This window comes from Grampus griseus (genome assembly GCF_964374135.1).
Source record: "Grampus griseus genome assembly, chromosome: 3".
In the NCBI taxonomy this organism is placed as follows: domain Eukaryota; kingdom Metazoa; phylum Chordata; class Mammalia; order Artiodactyla; family Delphinidae; genus Grampus; species Grampus griseus.
Window position 1 is genome coordinate 31,896,947 of NC_139019.1, and position 14,218 is coordinate 31,911,164.

The 14,218-nt window shown below is 35.6% G+C and overlaps 1 protein-coding gene across 5 annotated transcripts in view; it reads right to left on the reverse strand.

Moving 5' to 3' along the window:
- The window catches only part of RICTOR (RPTOR independent companion of MTOR complex 2), a 127,789-nt gene that overhangs the window by 33,904 nt on the left and 79,667 nt on the right, over nt 1–14,218 (reverse strand). For all 5 annotated transcript variants that reach the window (XM_082651485.1, XM_082651483.1, XM_082651484.1 and 2 more), the window contains 9 exons: nt 8,282–8,364; nt 7,121–7,208; nt 6,302–6,392; nt 6,123–6,189; nt 5,896–5,976; nt 3,909–4,009; nt 1,873–2,038; nt 1,476–1,577; nt 1,307–1,353 (listed from right to left, as the gene is read on the reverse strand). In XM_082651485.1, coding sequence (XP_082507611.1) covers nt 1,307–1,353; nt 1,476–1,577; nt 1,873–2,038; nt 3,909–4,009; nt 5,896–5,976; nt 6,123–6,189; nt 6,302–6,392; nt 7,121–7,208; nt 8,282–8,364 — 826 coding nt within the window. The remainder of the gene's footprint in view (nt 1–1,306; nt 1,354–1,475; nt 1,578–1,872; nt 2,039–3,908; nt 4,010–5,895; nt 5,977–6,122; nt 6,190–6,301; nt 6,393–7,120; nt 7,209–8,281; nt 8,365–14,218) is intronic.

The following is a 14,218-nucleotide window of genomic DNA, read 5'->3' on the forward strand; positions in this document are numbered from 1 at the left end:
GAAATAAGAACTTTATGGTGAGATGCCTGACAGAAATAGTGGAGAAGAAAGATGCTAGCAGGAAAAATGCAGATATAACATAGCTAGAAGATACAGTTGGAGAAATATGAGGAAGCCACCTGGATATAAATTTTCATTCTTTTTTTTTTTTCTTTTGAAATGCACACATTTTATTTTACTATCAGGTCTTTTTTTCTTTTCAACTCTCTTTTAATCCAGAATATATAAATTCTTTTCTACTGTACTTTATCAAGAACTTTGTCCCATGGCTCTATAAAATAATCTTATACTAGATAATTGTAAGCAAATGTTACCACACTATGATTTTATCAGTTTTTCACAATTAGGCAAAAAAGTCAACCATAAAAGTTCCAGGTAAAATTTAAGCAACTGAATTTATAAAGCAATGGATGATAGTTCAATGTTATAATTTTCAACATTATGTTCTAAGCTTCCATGGAATTTAGTTCAATTTAATTTCGAGCACTACAATCCAATCTAATAAAGGTGCCAGATCCAGGAGTTGGAGAAACAAAGTTGAATGAGACTTCACCTCTGTTCTCAAGGAGTCTGAAAAGTTACTGCTATGCTTCTTTACCCCAATGTAATTCTTATGTTCTATATATTTCTCAAAACTTAATACAGATATTAAGTTAAATATCACTGAGTAGATGAATACAGTCAATTATAATGTCAATGATATGAACTTCTCAAAAACATGAAGTAAAGCCCCTCTTATCCAATGAGATCAACACTGGTGGTTGGTTAGTCTAAACTCAGAAGGAGTAAAAATGCATGGGGTACTAGAAAAGAGCACAATACCCTGAAGTACTGTATATGCCATAAACATTAGCATGTTTTATGGAAGGTGTGGTTGGCTACAAGGAGTGTAAAAACGAACAAGAATGAATAACCCTTCAAAGTCAGATTCAAAAGAAAGTAGAATTGGAATATTTTAAATGGCCATCATTTTGAAAGGGAAACACTATGCCCTTATGTCATTCTCATACATTAGGGCTAAGATAAGTACATGGCTGATATTCCTCGATTTGAGAAACTTTAATCTCAAGTATTTCATTTGTTCCAAAACTAAAACCAGAATGTAAATAACCAGAAAAAGAATTCGCTGATGCTTTTTGGTTGTAAAATACAAACTATGTATAAAAAAATATATATGTACCTACTGAATACCAACTATTAAAATGTATGTATGCATCTTTAAAACATCAATTATTACTTTTAGTAGGTATCAGGCATAATATAATTCAAATCTAAGTTCTTTAAATGCAAAACAGTTCTTACATACCTGTGCAACTGTTCATCTTTATAGTTTCTTAGATTTACATTTGGCCACTAGAAAAACATAATACGTTATATTATGTATTTATCAATTCCTAAACATATAATTATGATGAAGTACAATGAATAAGTAAATGAAAACAATCAAGCCATTACCAAGAAGTATCCTATCATACCTTAAGAATGGTCCCTATAAGATTCCAATTCCATTCAAGATTCTCTTTATGTTGAAGGACTTGGCTATCTCTAAGGTTCATTAAAAGAGCTTCCTCTGTATCCTAAAATCACCAGAAAGTAATATGAAAAATTAAGACAAATGGCCTCACGTCAAAAAACTAACTTCAAATATTAAAAACAAAATGGAAGGTTTTTCATTTAAGGAAGATTATCAAGATTTTCTAACTTGAAAAAGTTATAAAAACACAGCTCCACTGCCTAGTCATTATAAAACTTAGAAGCCTTCTGAAAATCCATATGCATGAATAAAACTGCAAACTCAAGCATGTATGCCTACTAAAATACAGTGGTTAAGAATTAGGAAATAAATTGAAAATTGCATCTTCTCATCAGTACCTTAAGAACAAATATATCTTTCTGAACTCGGAGATATTGATCCCGTTTCTGGTGTGTTGCAATTGCTTTCTGAATAATGTGATCTAAATGAAGGCTATAAGGCTTAGGTCCTCGTTTCTTCATTTCATGGAAGCGTTTTAAACAGTTCAAGGCTGCACTGGCTCTCCTAATGAGAAAAAAAATTAGTACAATTAATACAAGGCTAGCGTAATTTTAAAGAGACCACTTTGGTAAATTATTCTATTAAAACTTACATAAATCCATGCTAGAGAGTGTTACTAAAAAGTAAATTATTTAACCAAATTTGGAACCACAAAGAAAAAAAACAAGAACACTGCTGATTTGTATGAAGAAACACTAATTATTTAGATTCAACGAAACATACTTACTAATCTTTTCTTCTATGGTGGTGGGTACTTTTGGTATGTTAGTTTTAAGAACTCCTTCCTCAAGGTCAGGACCTAGTGACCTTACTTCCTTATTAAAGTTTTAAAACTCTGCTTTTCACATTTAAGTCCTTAATCCATATGAAATTGATTTTTGTTTATGATATGAGGTTGGATAACCAATGATTCCAGTATCAACTGAACAGTCTCTATTTTCCCCACTAATCTGCAACTGTAAATGGGATCCTTTTAAAAATTATTTTATTTTGAAAATTAATTATTTATTTATTTTGGCTGTGTTGGGTCTTCGTTGCTGTGAATGGGCATTCTCTAGTTGCGGCGAGTGAGGGCTACTGCTCATTACGGTGCACAGGCCTCTTACTGCTGTGGCTTCCCTTGTTGCGGAGCACGGGCTCTAAGTGCACGGGCTTCAGTAGTTGCAGCATGCGGGCTGAGTAGTTGTGGCTTCTGGGCTCTAGAGCGCAGGCTCAGTAGTCGAAGTGCATGGGCTTAGTTGCTCTGTGACATGTGGGATCTTCCCGGACCAGGGATCGAACCCTGCATGTCTCTTGCATTGGCAGATGGATTCTTAACCACTGTGCCACCAGGAAGTCCCTAGAAATTATTTTAAATTCCCTTTTAGTGGTGCATAAAATACAGTTTTCTAGAATTTGGTAGCGATCAAGTCTCAACTTAAGAAATTCTGGTAAATACAAATCAGATTTAAAATTTAAAAACCTTAGGATGTGTCCAGATTAGCAAGTACTTATCAGTAAACAGCTTACCGAGCTAAAAAAATCATTCTTAGATTATTACTGGAATTTTGAAGGTAAATTTGAATTCCTGATGAACACTAAATACCATGGCCATAATCTGACCCAGAGAGTTCAGGTCTACCAGGCTTTGGGAAAGTACATTTTCCCATCAAGAAACTACTAAAATAAAAGTTGAATGCCACCACTACCGATGTTAGCTTAAGAGTCAGAACTGATGGTCCGTAATGCCCTCCGTTTATAATACAACTTCAGTCTGTTAAATAGTAGTATTTTCACTGACAGATTTAAAGCTAATAAAAAAAGTATTATTTATAGTGAGGCCCTTATGTGTACTTTTGAATTAATAAAGCTAACTAAACTTTTGAGAAATGTATTATAACTTAACAAAAATTCCTAGTTCTGAATAGCTAATGAACTACATTTCAAAACATTACAAAAAAAATAATGAAGCCTAAATATATAAATTCCAACTTTCTTTTTCCAACATTTTTAACCACACATACAAAAGAATACACTGTTAGTCTTTGTGCTGTAATTTGAAATAATTCAGACATTGAAAAAGAGACTGAACTGTTGCTCAAAACATAAAACAGTCCAAAAAACTCTCAATCCCAATATTTTTACTGATCTGGTAGAAAGTTTACGTCCTTGTCCAGAAACATGCTAGAAAAGGTTGATTTTACTAAACTAAAATACTCTGTAGCCTAAAATACAAATTATTTTTAAAAACTGTTAATTTTCCTCTTATCGAAAGGCTTCCCTAAATAATTCCCAGGCATAACCTATATATACTACTTCCTTATAAAGAAGATAAGGTCATCTAAGTGGGTATTAAATATACAGGCACAAGCTTTGCTAGAGCTCTGATACTTACAGTCTCTTTTCCTTAGGGATATCAAAGGATGCAGCCATATTCATTAGGGTTGGCAGGCAGTGCAAATGATGGCTATGTGAATGAGGAAGAATTGTGTTTGCCTAAAATGAACCATAATATTTTTGAAAAATTGATTATTTTATGTTACAGATTATCCACAGATATAATGCTAAAAGGTTTTACTCATGAATTATTCATTTTCTAATATATACTTATAGCTAACTTTTATCTCATCTACTTTCAACAAGGATGAGCTATCACAAATATAAAGATACAGGCTCATGTTATGTTAATAGAACTCTAAATTTCATACATCCTTTATTATAACATTAAATTATAATTTTAAGTGGTACCCAATTAAACTCACTTCTTAAATAATCTAAAAGGACTATATGTCAAAACTTGGATCCAGTGTTATAATGTTATGTTAAAAGTAGCATTTAGGGCTTCCCTGGCGGCGCAGTGGTTGAGAGTCCGCCTGCCGATGCAGGGGACACGGGTTCATGCCCCGGTCCGGGAAGATCCCACATGCCACGGAGCGGCTGGGCCCGTGAGCCATGGCCGCCGAGCCTGCACGTCCGGAGCCTGTGCTCCGCAACGGGAGAGGCCACAGCAGTGAGAGGCCCGTGTACCGCAAAAAAAAAAAAAAAAAAAGTAGCATTTAAAATGCTGGATGCAATATCATAACTTATGAGTTGACTTCTTTGGTTTAAAAACCACCTTCTCAAAACAGGTTTGTCTCATATTCCAACAATCTTTAAATAAGAAACTTGTCTTCTGCTTTCCAAATGAAGTCCTACCACCCAATCTGCTTTCTACCAATAAAGATAAATTAATTAAATGTGGAAGCCAGAAGATATAAGAATAACAAGCAATGAACTAACACTGCTATACTCAAAATGACTAGCTTTTATATTTCAAGGGAATCACAGAATTCTGGTGTATGGGGGAAGGGAATGGATGAAATTTATTAAAGAGATTCCTTCACATAAAGGCAAATAATTCTAGATATTGATATCCTTACAGAAATGATATCTTAATTAAAATAAAAATAATCACACCTGAGATTCTGCAATATTACTTAATTATCTCATAGACAGACTGAAGGAAAACAGAGCAAGTGGCTAAATAATTCACTGATAAACAAGACAGTTATCATTAAACTCTGTTTAATTCTCTTTTGCTCACTCACAAAGCCCAACTGCTATGTAGAAAAAAAACCCTGGTGATGGAGGGGACCAAAAACAACTACAAAAACAAAAAATATTCTGCCAATAATAAACCATAACATAATTTTAAAAGATTTGCCATAAGTTTACTTAATGAGTTTAAAGTGGTTCTTTTTATTTAGTGTTTATTAACTAATTGGTGACAGAAATATAAATTTCTAATTTGCAAATAATCAGAGTACCCTCACTGCTTGATCTGCTGGGAGTAGAGAATGATCAGATTACTTTGCTAGCTCCTTGTTTCCAGAAGTTACTGATGTCATAAAATCGTGGCCAGAAAAACAGATTCCCACCTTCTAAACCTAAACCTACAAGTTTACAGAGAAGTATGTGTTCTAATGAGGCAGTTATGTTTAGATTTTTTTCCACAAAGTTTTCTAAAATTCAGGCACTGACTATTATATATCAATTCTATTTAGCTGACTGAAGTAATACCTATAGTTTTGTAATTTCATGCTTTTTAGGTAGGAAGTCATTCTAAGAGAAAGACTTTTAGGACTCAAAATGTCAGCATCAAAAGTGAGTATAAAAAGGCAATAGTCAGTTCTCTGTATTTTTTATATTTGTTCCATTTAAAAAACTAGCCTATATATATATAAGATACAAAGTATCAAGGGTTCTTTGTAATGCAAAGATAAACATTCAAATAAATGTAAACTTATTTTTTTGAGATAATGCAAAGTAAGTCGTTAAAATAGCCTGTTTCATAAATTAAAACATTAATAGTATGAAACATAATCAGAAGTTGTTAAACTTACCATATGTAAAAGCTCTCCTAAAAGGATGGTAGCTCTAACTGAGATATGGTCATCGCTGTTTGTTATCACCTCAACCAAACCCTTTGAAAATAAGAAGAAAATATCATAGTTGCAAAATATTATATATGAATACAATTATGCATCATATATGTTTGTTGCTCTGAAAGAATTCTGTTAGAGAAAATAAAATAAATAAAATAGAATAAAATAAGGTTTATAACTCTTACCTCTAAAAGCCCATTACGAATAAATGCTGATAGTATCAGTGCCAAATAATTATCCATGAGGTCTGGCCTGGAAATAAGCATGGCACAGAAAAATTTAAATATTGTTCCATACACCACAAAATTTAACATAAAAATAGTAATTGTAATAAATGTGAACTATTTCTATATCTAAAGTCTACCTGGATCTGGCACGATGAGGAAGAATAGTTTTTGCCTCAGCTGCTACAAAACCATCTGAAAGCCTCCAACTGTCTTGGAATCTACCTGGATCTAAAATAGTTAAATTTAGATAGTTAGAAGAAAATAATATACCAATGAAACACTTCAAATAACCATCAGCTAAGCAGGCTACAAATAATTTTCTTAAACGTTCGTTAAAAAAAAAAAAAGAGGGCTTCCCTGGTGGCGCAGTGGTTGAGAGTCCGCCTGCTGATGCAGGGGACACAGGTTCGTGCCCCAGTCCGGGAAGATCCTACATACCACAGAGCGGCTTGGCCCGTGAGCCATGGCCGCTGAGCCTGAGCGTCCGGAGCCTGTGCTCCGCAACAGGAGAGGCCACAACAGTGAGAGGCCCGCGTAACGCAAAAAAAAAGACTCAAGAAGGCATACAGAAAAAAACGATTTATGTAAATGAACACAGATTTAACTTCCTTCACTGAGGGACTCAGAGTCATTTGGGCTAAAATAAAATAACAAGAATCAAATAATCCACTGTGAGAATCACATAAGGTTTCTTATTAACTCCTCTCTTCCTTTCTTAGTCCATCCTTCTATTAATTTCACTGCTCGTTTCAGAAGCTAGGGTGATGGAGAAGAAATTTAAATTTCTTTTTAGAAATTTATCTGAGATTTTATTTTTATATTAATTTCAGGCCACAAATATGCAGTAAGAAAATGATATTTAGTTCAGTATTTTTCCTTTGAGGAACTCTGTCTCCATTAGATAATCCATTTAAAAAATTACAATATATGAGTAGTGAATGCACTTCAATACTTACCTACACTGAGCAGTGCTTCTATGAACTCTTCAGTCACAACAGGTAGAGGAAGACGAAATATATCATAAAGCACTTCAAGGAGACCTCGCTGCAAGTACAAATAAATACAGTTCATTTGTTTTTATGGAATAAATCTTTGTTTGCAATTTTTTAAATGTCCTATTCACAGATTAAAAAATCGATAAAAACAGAACTACTGTATTTTAGAAAACTACCATTATCAGGCCTATATTACAGAAGAGATAACTACTGAATGCTTACTACATATACATGATGTAATCTTGTCAATAAATCTTTTATTATCCCCACTGTACACATGAAGAAATACATTTAAAGGTTAAAAATAATTTGCCCAAGGTCATGGAGCTATAAATAATAAAAAAAGGAGTCAAACCTCAGTCGGCCAGACTCAAAGGACCATGTTCTTTCACCATTTGCTGAGTAAGAAGTCAACTGAATTGGAACCTTTCCATCTATAATTACATCCTTCCATGGTCTAAATGCTTTTATTTTTAGTTCACATTTTAAGCAAGGCACCTCTAGCTAATATTTACTACTAACAATAAGAAACAAAGGGGCAAATTTTGTCCCTTTGAACAAAATTAAAACAAAAACATTAAAGAGGAAAAGGAAGAACCACATGAAGAGTTCATTTTTTTCCTCTAATTTCAATTTGTTTTAGTTGTTTAATACAATTCCTATACACTAATAACTTAGGACTATGTCTAAAAAAAGGATATAAATACCCCAATTTTAATCAGAACCACTACTCATAACATATAAAAACACAAGTTAGAAGGCATAAGTTGCATAAATACTGTATTTACTTTTTAAGTATATTTTTCTATATTGCTTGAACCTTTTACAATGAGAAGCCCCTGTGTATTGTTTGCACTTTTTATTGAATAAAGCATAATTAATTTCATATTTTTAATCTAATTTTAATACAGCCCTACTTCCTAACAACAGCAGTGTTTCAAATGATTCATATTATATTCTTAGGGTTCAACTAAGTAGTAAATATTTATTCATGTATTTTTAAAATGCTCTGTGATACAGATTAACAATTCATGAGGAAAAAGCATTACCTGAAATAAACTTTTTCCAATTAATTTCCTCCACTAAAACTCCATGAATGAAACAATCATAACTTTTACCTACCCTTATTTCCATATTTGGAATGCAAAGGACTCCAATTAGAGACTGAATCCCAGAATTTCCAGGCTTACATAAATTAATAATACCTAAAAAAGATAAAAAGAAAAAAAAATAACTGATTTGAATTTCAAAAAAATTTTCTATAGTAACGTATCCATAATACAAAATGTGACATTTTTCCATGCTAAATTACACTATTACACTATTTGATTATCATAATTGATAGTATATTTCAAACATTCTCTGAATTTGCCAACTAATTAGAGGTTATCAATAATTTTATCCTTTAAATTACTTCTTCTATTTGTTTCATACCCAAAAAGGTTTCATGAATCTGACTGCCTATTATTCCCATTTGCTGATGAGTGATTCTCAGGGATATTGGAGAGAATAAGACAAAGTCTTGCTTATTTAACACTTTCTCAACCTGAACTGATAAACTTTGCTTGGCATTTGCCTTTTAAAAGTTTAAGTCTCAAACTTAACGAATGCACAGACGAACCAACAGACTTCAAACAGACTTCAAACAGACTTCAAACAGACTTCAAACAGACTTCAAATAAACTGAATGGATCAAAATATTAAGTGAGAGAATTTACTCAAACAATTTTAAACATATTAACACCATGTCACAAAAGAAGATATGTATCAGTAAGTAGCCAATAAACACAAAAGTGTTCAATATCATTAGTCACTGGGGAAATGCAAATTACAGTCAAAATAAGATACTGTCACACACCCACTAGAGTGGCTGAAATTAAAAACTGATAACACCAGATGCTGGCAAGGATGTAGAGCAACTGGAACTCACATACCTACATGATAGGAGTATAAAATAGTGCTTCAGTATTTTGAGAAAAAGTCTTGCAGTTTCTCATACAACTAAACATATATCGGGACTTCCCTGGTGGTACAGTGGTTAAGAATCTGCCTGCCAATGCAGAGGACAGGGGTTCGAGCTCTGGTATGGGAAGATCCCACATGCTGTGGATCAACTAAGCCCGTGAGCCACAACTACTGAGCCTGTGTTCTAAAGCCCGCAACACAACTACTGAACCCGCGTGCCACAACTACTGAGCCCACGTGCCACAACTACTGAAGCCCACGCACCCTAGAGCCTGCGTCACAACTACTGAGCCCACGCACCGCAACTACTGAAGCCTGAGCGCTGCAACTACTAAGTTTGCATGCTGCAACTAATGAAGCCCATGCACCTAGAGCCTGTGGCCTGCAACAAGAGAAGCCACTGCAATGAGAAGCCCGCGCACTGCAAAGAAGAGTAGCCCCTGCTCAACTAGAGAAAGCCCGCGTGCAGCAACGAAGACCCAACACAGCCCAAAAAAACCCATATATCCACCCTGTGACTCAGCAATTCTATCTGGTATTTACCCAAAAGGAAACAAAGCTTACATCTGAAAAAAAATTTTACAATGCCGCTCATAGTAGCTCTATTTAGAATGATCAAAACTGGAAACAGGGGCTTCCCTGGTGGTGCAGTTGTTGAGAGTCCGCCTGCCGATGCAGGGGACACGGGTTCGTGCCCCGGTCCGGGAAGATCCCATATGCCACGGAGCAGCTGGGCCCATGAGCCATGCCCGCTGAGCCTGCGCGTCTGGAGCCTGTGCTCCGCAATGGGAGAGGCCACAACAGTGAGAAGCCCATGTACCACAAAAAAAAAAAAAAAAAAAAACTGGAAACAGGTCAGGTATTCACTAACAGGAGGAAGGCTAAAAACACAGTGGTATATTTACCCAGTGGAATACTACTCAGCAATAAAAAGGAACATATTATTGATATATACAACATGAATCAGTAGCATTATGCTGAGTGAAATCAGAATCATTAAGTTGAGTGAAAAAAGCCTACACACAAAAGTATACATATACTATGATTCCACTTAAATGAAGTTTCAGAACAGGCAAAAATGATTTGTGATAAAAAATAAACAGAGCAGTGGTTGCTTCTTACAGGAGTGGGGTCAGGGATTAACTAGGAAGGGACATGAGAGAACTTTCTGCAATGATGGTAATGTTCTATATCCTAAAAAGAGTTTGGATACACAGGTATAAGCATTTGTCAAAACTCATCAAATTGCAGACTCAAGATTTGTGCATTTCACTGTAAGGGGTAAATTTTACCTCAAAGTGCCCCCCCCCAAAAAAACCTCAGAAACAAACAAAAATAACCAAATAAGAACCCTGAACAAATAGTGAACTTTAGGTAATAATGTGCATGCTGAAGTGTTTAGGAATCAGGAGAACTTAATTTTGCAACTTCTTTAAAATGCATTAGAATAACATGAGGACTGATGAATTCTCAGAGGACTAGGCAAATGGGTAGATATGTAATAAAGCAAATAGAGCAAAATCTAAGTGGTAGGAGTATATGGTGTTCACTGTATAATTTTTCTGTATAGTTGAAATTTTTGATAATAAAATGTTAGGGAAAACATTTTTTAAAAGTAAAGGAAAACATTTTTAAAAAGTCATATAGGATTCTGAAGTTCCCTGTTACTTCTACTTAAGCACATATATTTATATTTATGAATAATATGTATCTTCTCTTTGCACTTAGGTTCAAAATTCAAATTAAAACATAATAGACAGACTTACTTAAAATACCAAAATAGTGTTTCTCAAACTTTGATGTCTGACAGTAATTTGAGAGATTATAGATTAAGATAATAATCTGCAATCACAGTCTGCACTAATAGGGAAAACAGGCTCCTGCAACTCAAGAAGAAACTGTGTTCTAAAAGTTCATTTTTCAGTCAGTTTTTTGGATTTTGAAATATATGATAGAAATAACATTACAAACATACAAAAGCTCATTTAACCCAAACACAGTATCACAGAATCTAATACTATTAAGGAAATTATTTTTGTGAGAAAATGTTTTCAGAATTCTAACTTGAATAATATTCCAGTTCTTACTTCAATAGAAGGGAAGAACACTCCAACCTTTTAAGTTTCTAATGATGGATCAGTGCATTAAAGGACTCTAGGACAAACTGAAGCACAGCAGAAAAACGTTTAAGAGAAACAAGAGGCTGGCAGAGATTAGAGGTACAGTGACTGGAGAGCAGAGTCTACAGTAGGGAGAATGAGAAGACTGTAGCTAGGTTGTACTGGTGGTCAGAGTTGGACAGAATTCATTCTTGGGGGGAAGAAAGAAACCACTTTAACGGCAAGGAAGCTGAAGAATGGTGAAGGACGGTAGCTGTAGCTACAGAAAATAAAGTTATACGTGATTTCTAAGGCAAGGGCACTGACAGTTAACCTTGGCAGGAGGACTGTGTTGGTTTTCTATGTTGAAAGAGTGTGTGGAGGCTAGTAAAGTATAAAAAACGATGTGTGATGGTTGAGCCCTCATAGAATCCTAGGTTGTCCATTAGGATAAGGCGAAAAAGGCAGTCATGAGGTATAGCAAGGTTGGGATTTTTACCAACATGTGAGAGGCCAGAGGAAGTCCTTGTACATATATTGGCTAGGGCTGGGATAGTCTATGGCTGGGATAGTCATTTTTATGGAAAAGATGTTAACTGGTTACTTAAGTATACAGAAATGTTCAAGTAAATTTTCCTGTTCTATTTATTGCTATACTCCTTTGTATGCTATCCCTTAAATTATTCTGCAAAGTCAAGAAGGAAAAGGTTGGCTTCCCTTGTGGCGAAGTGGTTAAGAATCCACCTGCCAAAGCAGGGGACACGGGTTCAAGCCCTGGTCTGGGAAGATCCCCCACACTGCGTAGCAACTAAGCCCATGCACCACAACTACTGAGCCTGCGCTCTACAGCCCACAAGCCACAACTACTGAGCCCACGTGCCACAACTACTGAGGCGTGCGCCTAGAGCCCGTGCTCTGCAACAAGAGAAGCCACCGCAATGAGAAGCCCGTGCACTACAACAAAGAGTAGCCCCTGCTCACCACAACTAGAGAAAACCTGCATGCAGCAACGAAGACAATGCAGCCAAAAATTAAATAATACATTTTTTTTTAAAAAAGAAGAGGTAATCATTAATACAAAATAACACATTTAGTGCTGGTATTATTTTAAGAAAAATGTTTGCTTTTTATTCCATGGAAAGGTAAAACATGTATAATCCCTCTTTTCAAGAAATATTGGACTACTAGGCAATAGAAATAAAAGCAAAAATATGGTTTTCTCCGGGTATATGCCCAGTAGTGGGATTGCTGGGTCATATGGTAGTTCTATTTTTAGTTTTTTAAGGAACCTCCATACCATTCTCCACAGTGGCTGTACCAATTTACATTCCCACCAACAGTGCAAGAGGGTTCCCTTTTCTCCACACCCTCTCTAGCCTTTATTATTTGTAGACTTTTTTTAAAATTTTATTTATTAATTTTATTTATTTTTGGCTGCGTTGGGTCTTCATTGCTGCACGCGGGCCTTCTCTAGTTGCGGCGAGCGGGGGCTGCTCTGCGTTGCGGTGCAAGGGCTTCTCATCGCGGTGGCCTCTCTAGTTGCAGAGCACTGGCTCCAGGCGCGCAGGCTTCAGGAGTCGTGGCTCGCGGGCTCTAGAGCGCAGGCTCAGTAGCTGTGGCGCACGGGCTCAGTTGCTCTGTGGCATGTGGGATCCTCCTAGACCAGGGCCCGAACCCGTGTCCCCTGCACTGGCAGGAGGACTCCTAGCCACTGCGCCACCAGGGAAGCCCTATTTGTAGACTTTTTAATGAGGGCTATTCTGATCAGTGTGAGGTGATACCTCACTGTAGTTCTGATTTGCATTTCTCCAATAATTAGTGATATTGAGCATCTTTTCATGTGCTTTTGGTCATCTGTATGCCTTCTTTGGAGAAATGTCTATTTAGATCTTTTGCCCATTTTCTGATTGGGTTATCTGGTTTTCTGATACTGAACTGCATGAGCTGTTTATATATTTTGGAGATTAATCCCTTGTCGGTTGCTTCATTTGCAAATATCTTCCCCCATTCTGAGGATTGTCTTTTTGTTTTGTTTATGGTTTCCTTTGCTGTGCACTTTTAAGTTTAATTAGATCGCATTTATTTTTGTTTTTATTTTCATTACTCTAGAAGGTGGATCAAAAAAGATCTTGCTGTGATTTATGTCAAAGAGTGTTCTGCCTATGTTTTCCTCTAAGAGTTTTATAGTGTCCAGCATTACATTCAAGTCTTTAATCCATTTGGGAGTGTTAGGGAGTGTTCTAATTTCATTCTTTTACATGTAGCTGTCCAGTTTTCCCAGCACCACTTATTGAAGAGACTGTCTTGTCTCCATTGTATATTCTTGCCTCCTTTGTCATAGATTAATTGACCATAGGTGAGTGGGTTTATTTCTGGGCTTTCTATCCTGTTCCATTGATCTATATTTCTGTTCTTATGCCAGTCCCATACTGTTTTGATGACTGTAGCTTTGTAGTATAGTATGAAGTCAGGGAGCCTGACTCCTCCAGCTCCATTTTTCTTTCTCAAGATTGCTTTGGCTATTCAGGTCTTTTATGTTTTCATATGGATTTTGTGTTCTAGTTACATGAAAAATGTCATTGGTAATCTGATAGGGATTGCACTGAATCTGTAGATTGCTTTGGGAAGTATAGTTATTTTCACAATATTGATTCTTCCAATCCAAGAACATGGTATATCTTCCCATGTGTTTGTGTCACCTTTCATTTCTTTCATCAATATCTTACAGTTTTCTGAGTACAGGTCTTTTGCCTCTTTAAGTAGGTTTATTCTTAGGTATTTTATTCTTTATGTTGCGATGGTAAATGGGATTGTTTCCTTAATTTCTCTTTCTGATCTTTCATTGTTAGTGTAAAGGAATGCACCCCAATGTACACTGCAGCACTATTTCCAATAGGCAGAACATGGAAGCAACCTAAATGTCCAACAACAGAGGAATGGATAAAGGAAACATGGTACATATATACAGTGGAATATTACCGGCAATAAAAAAAGA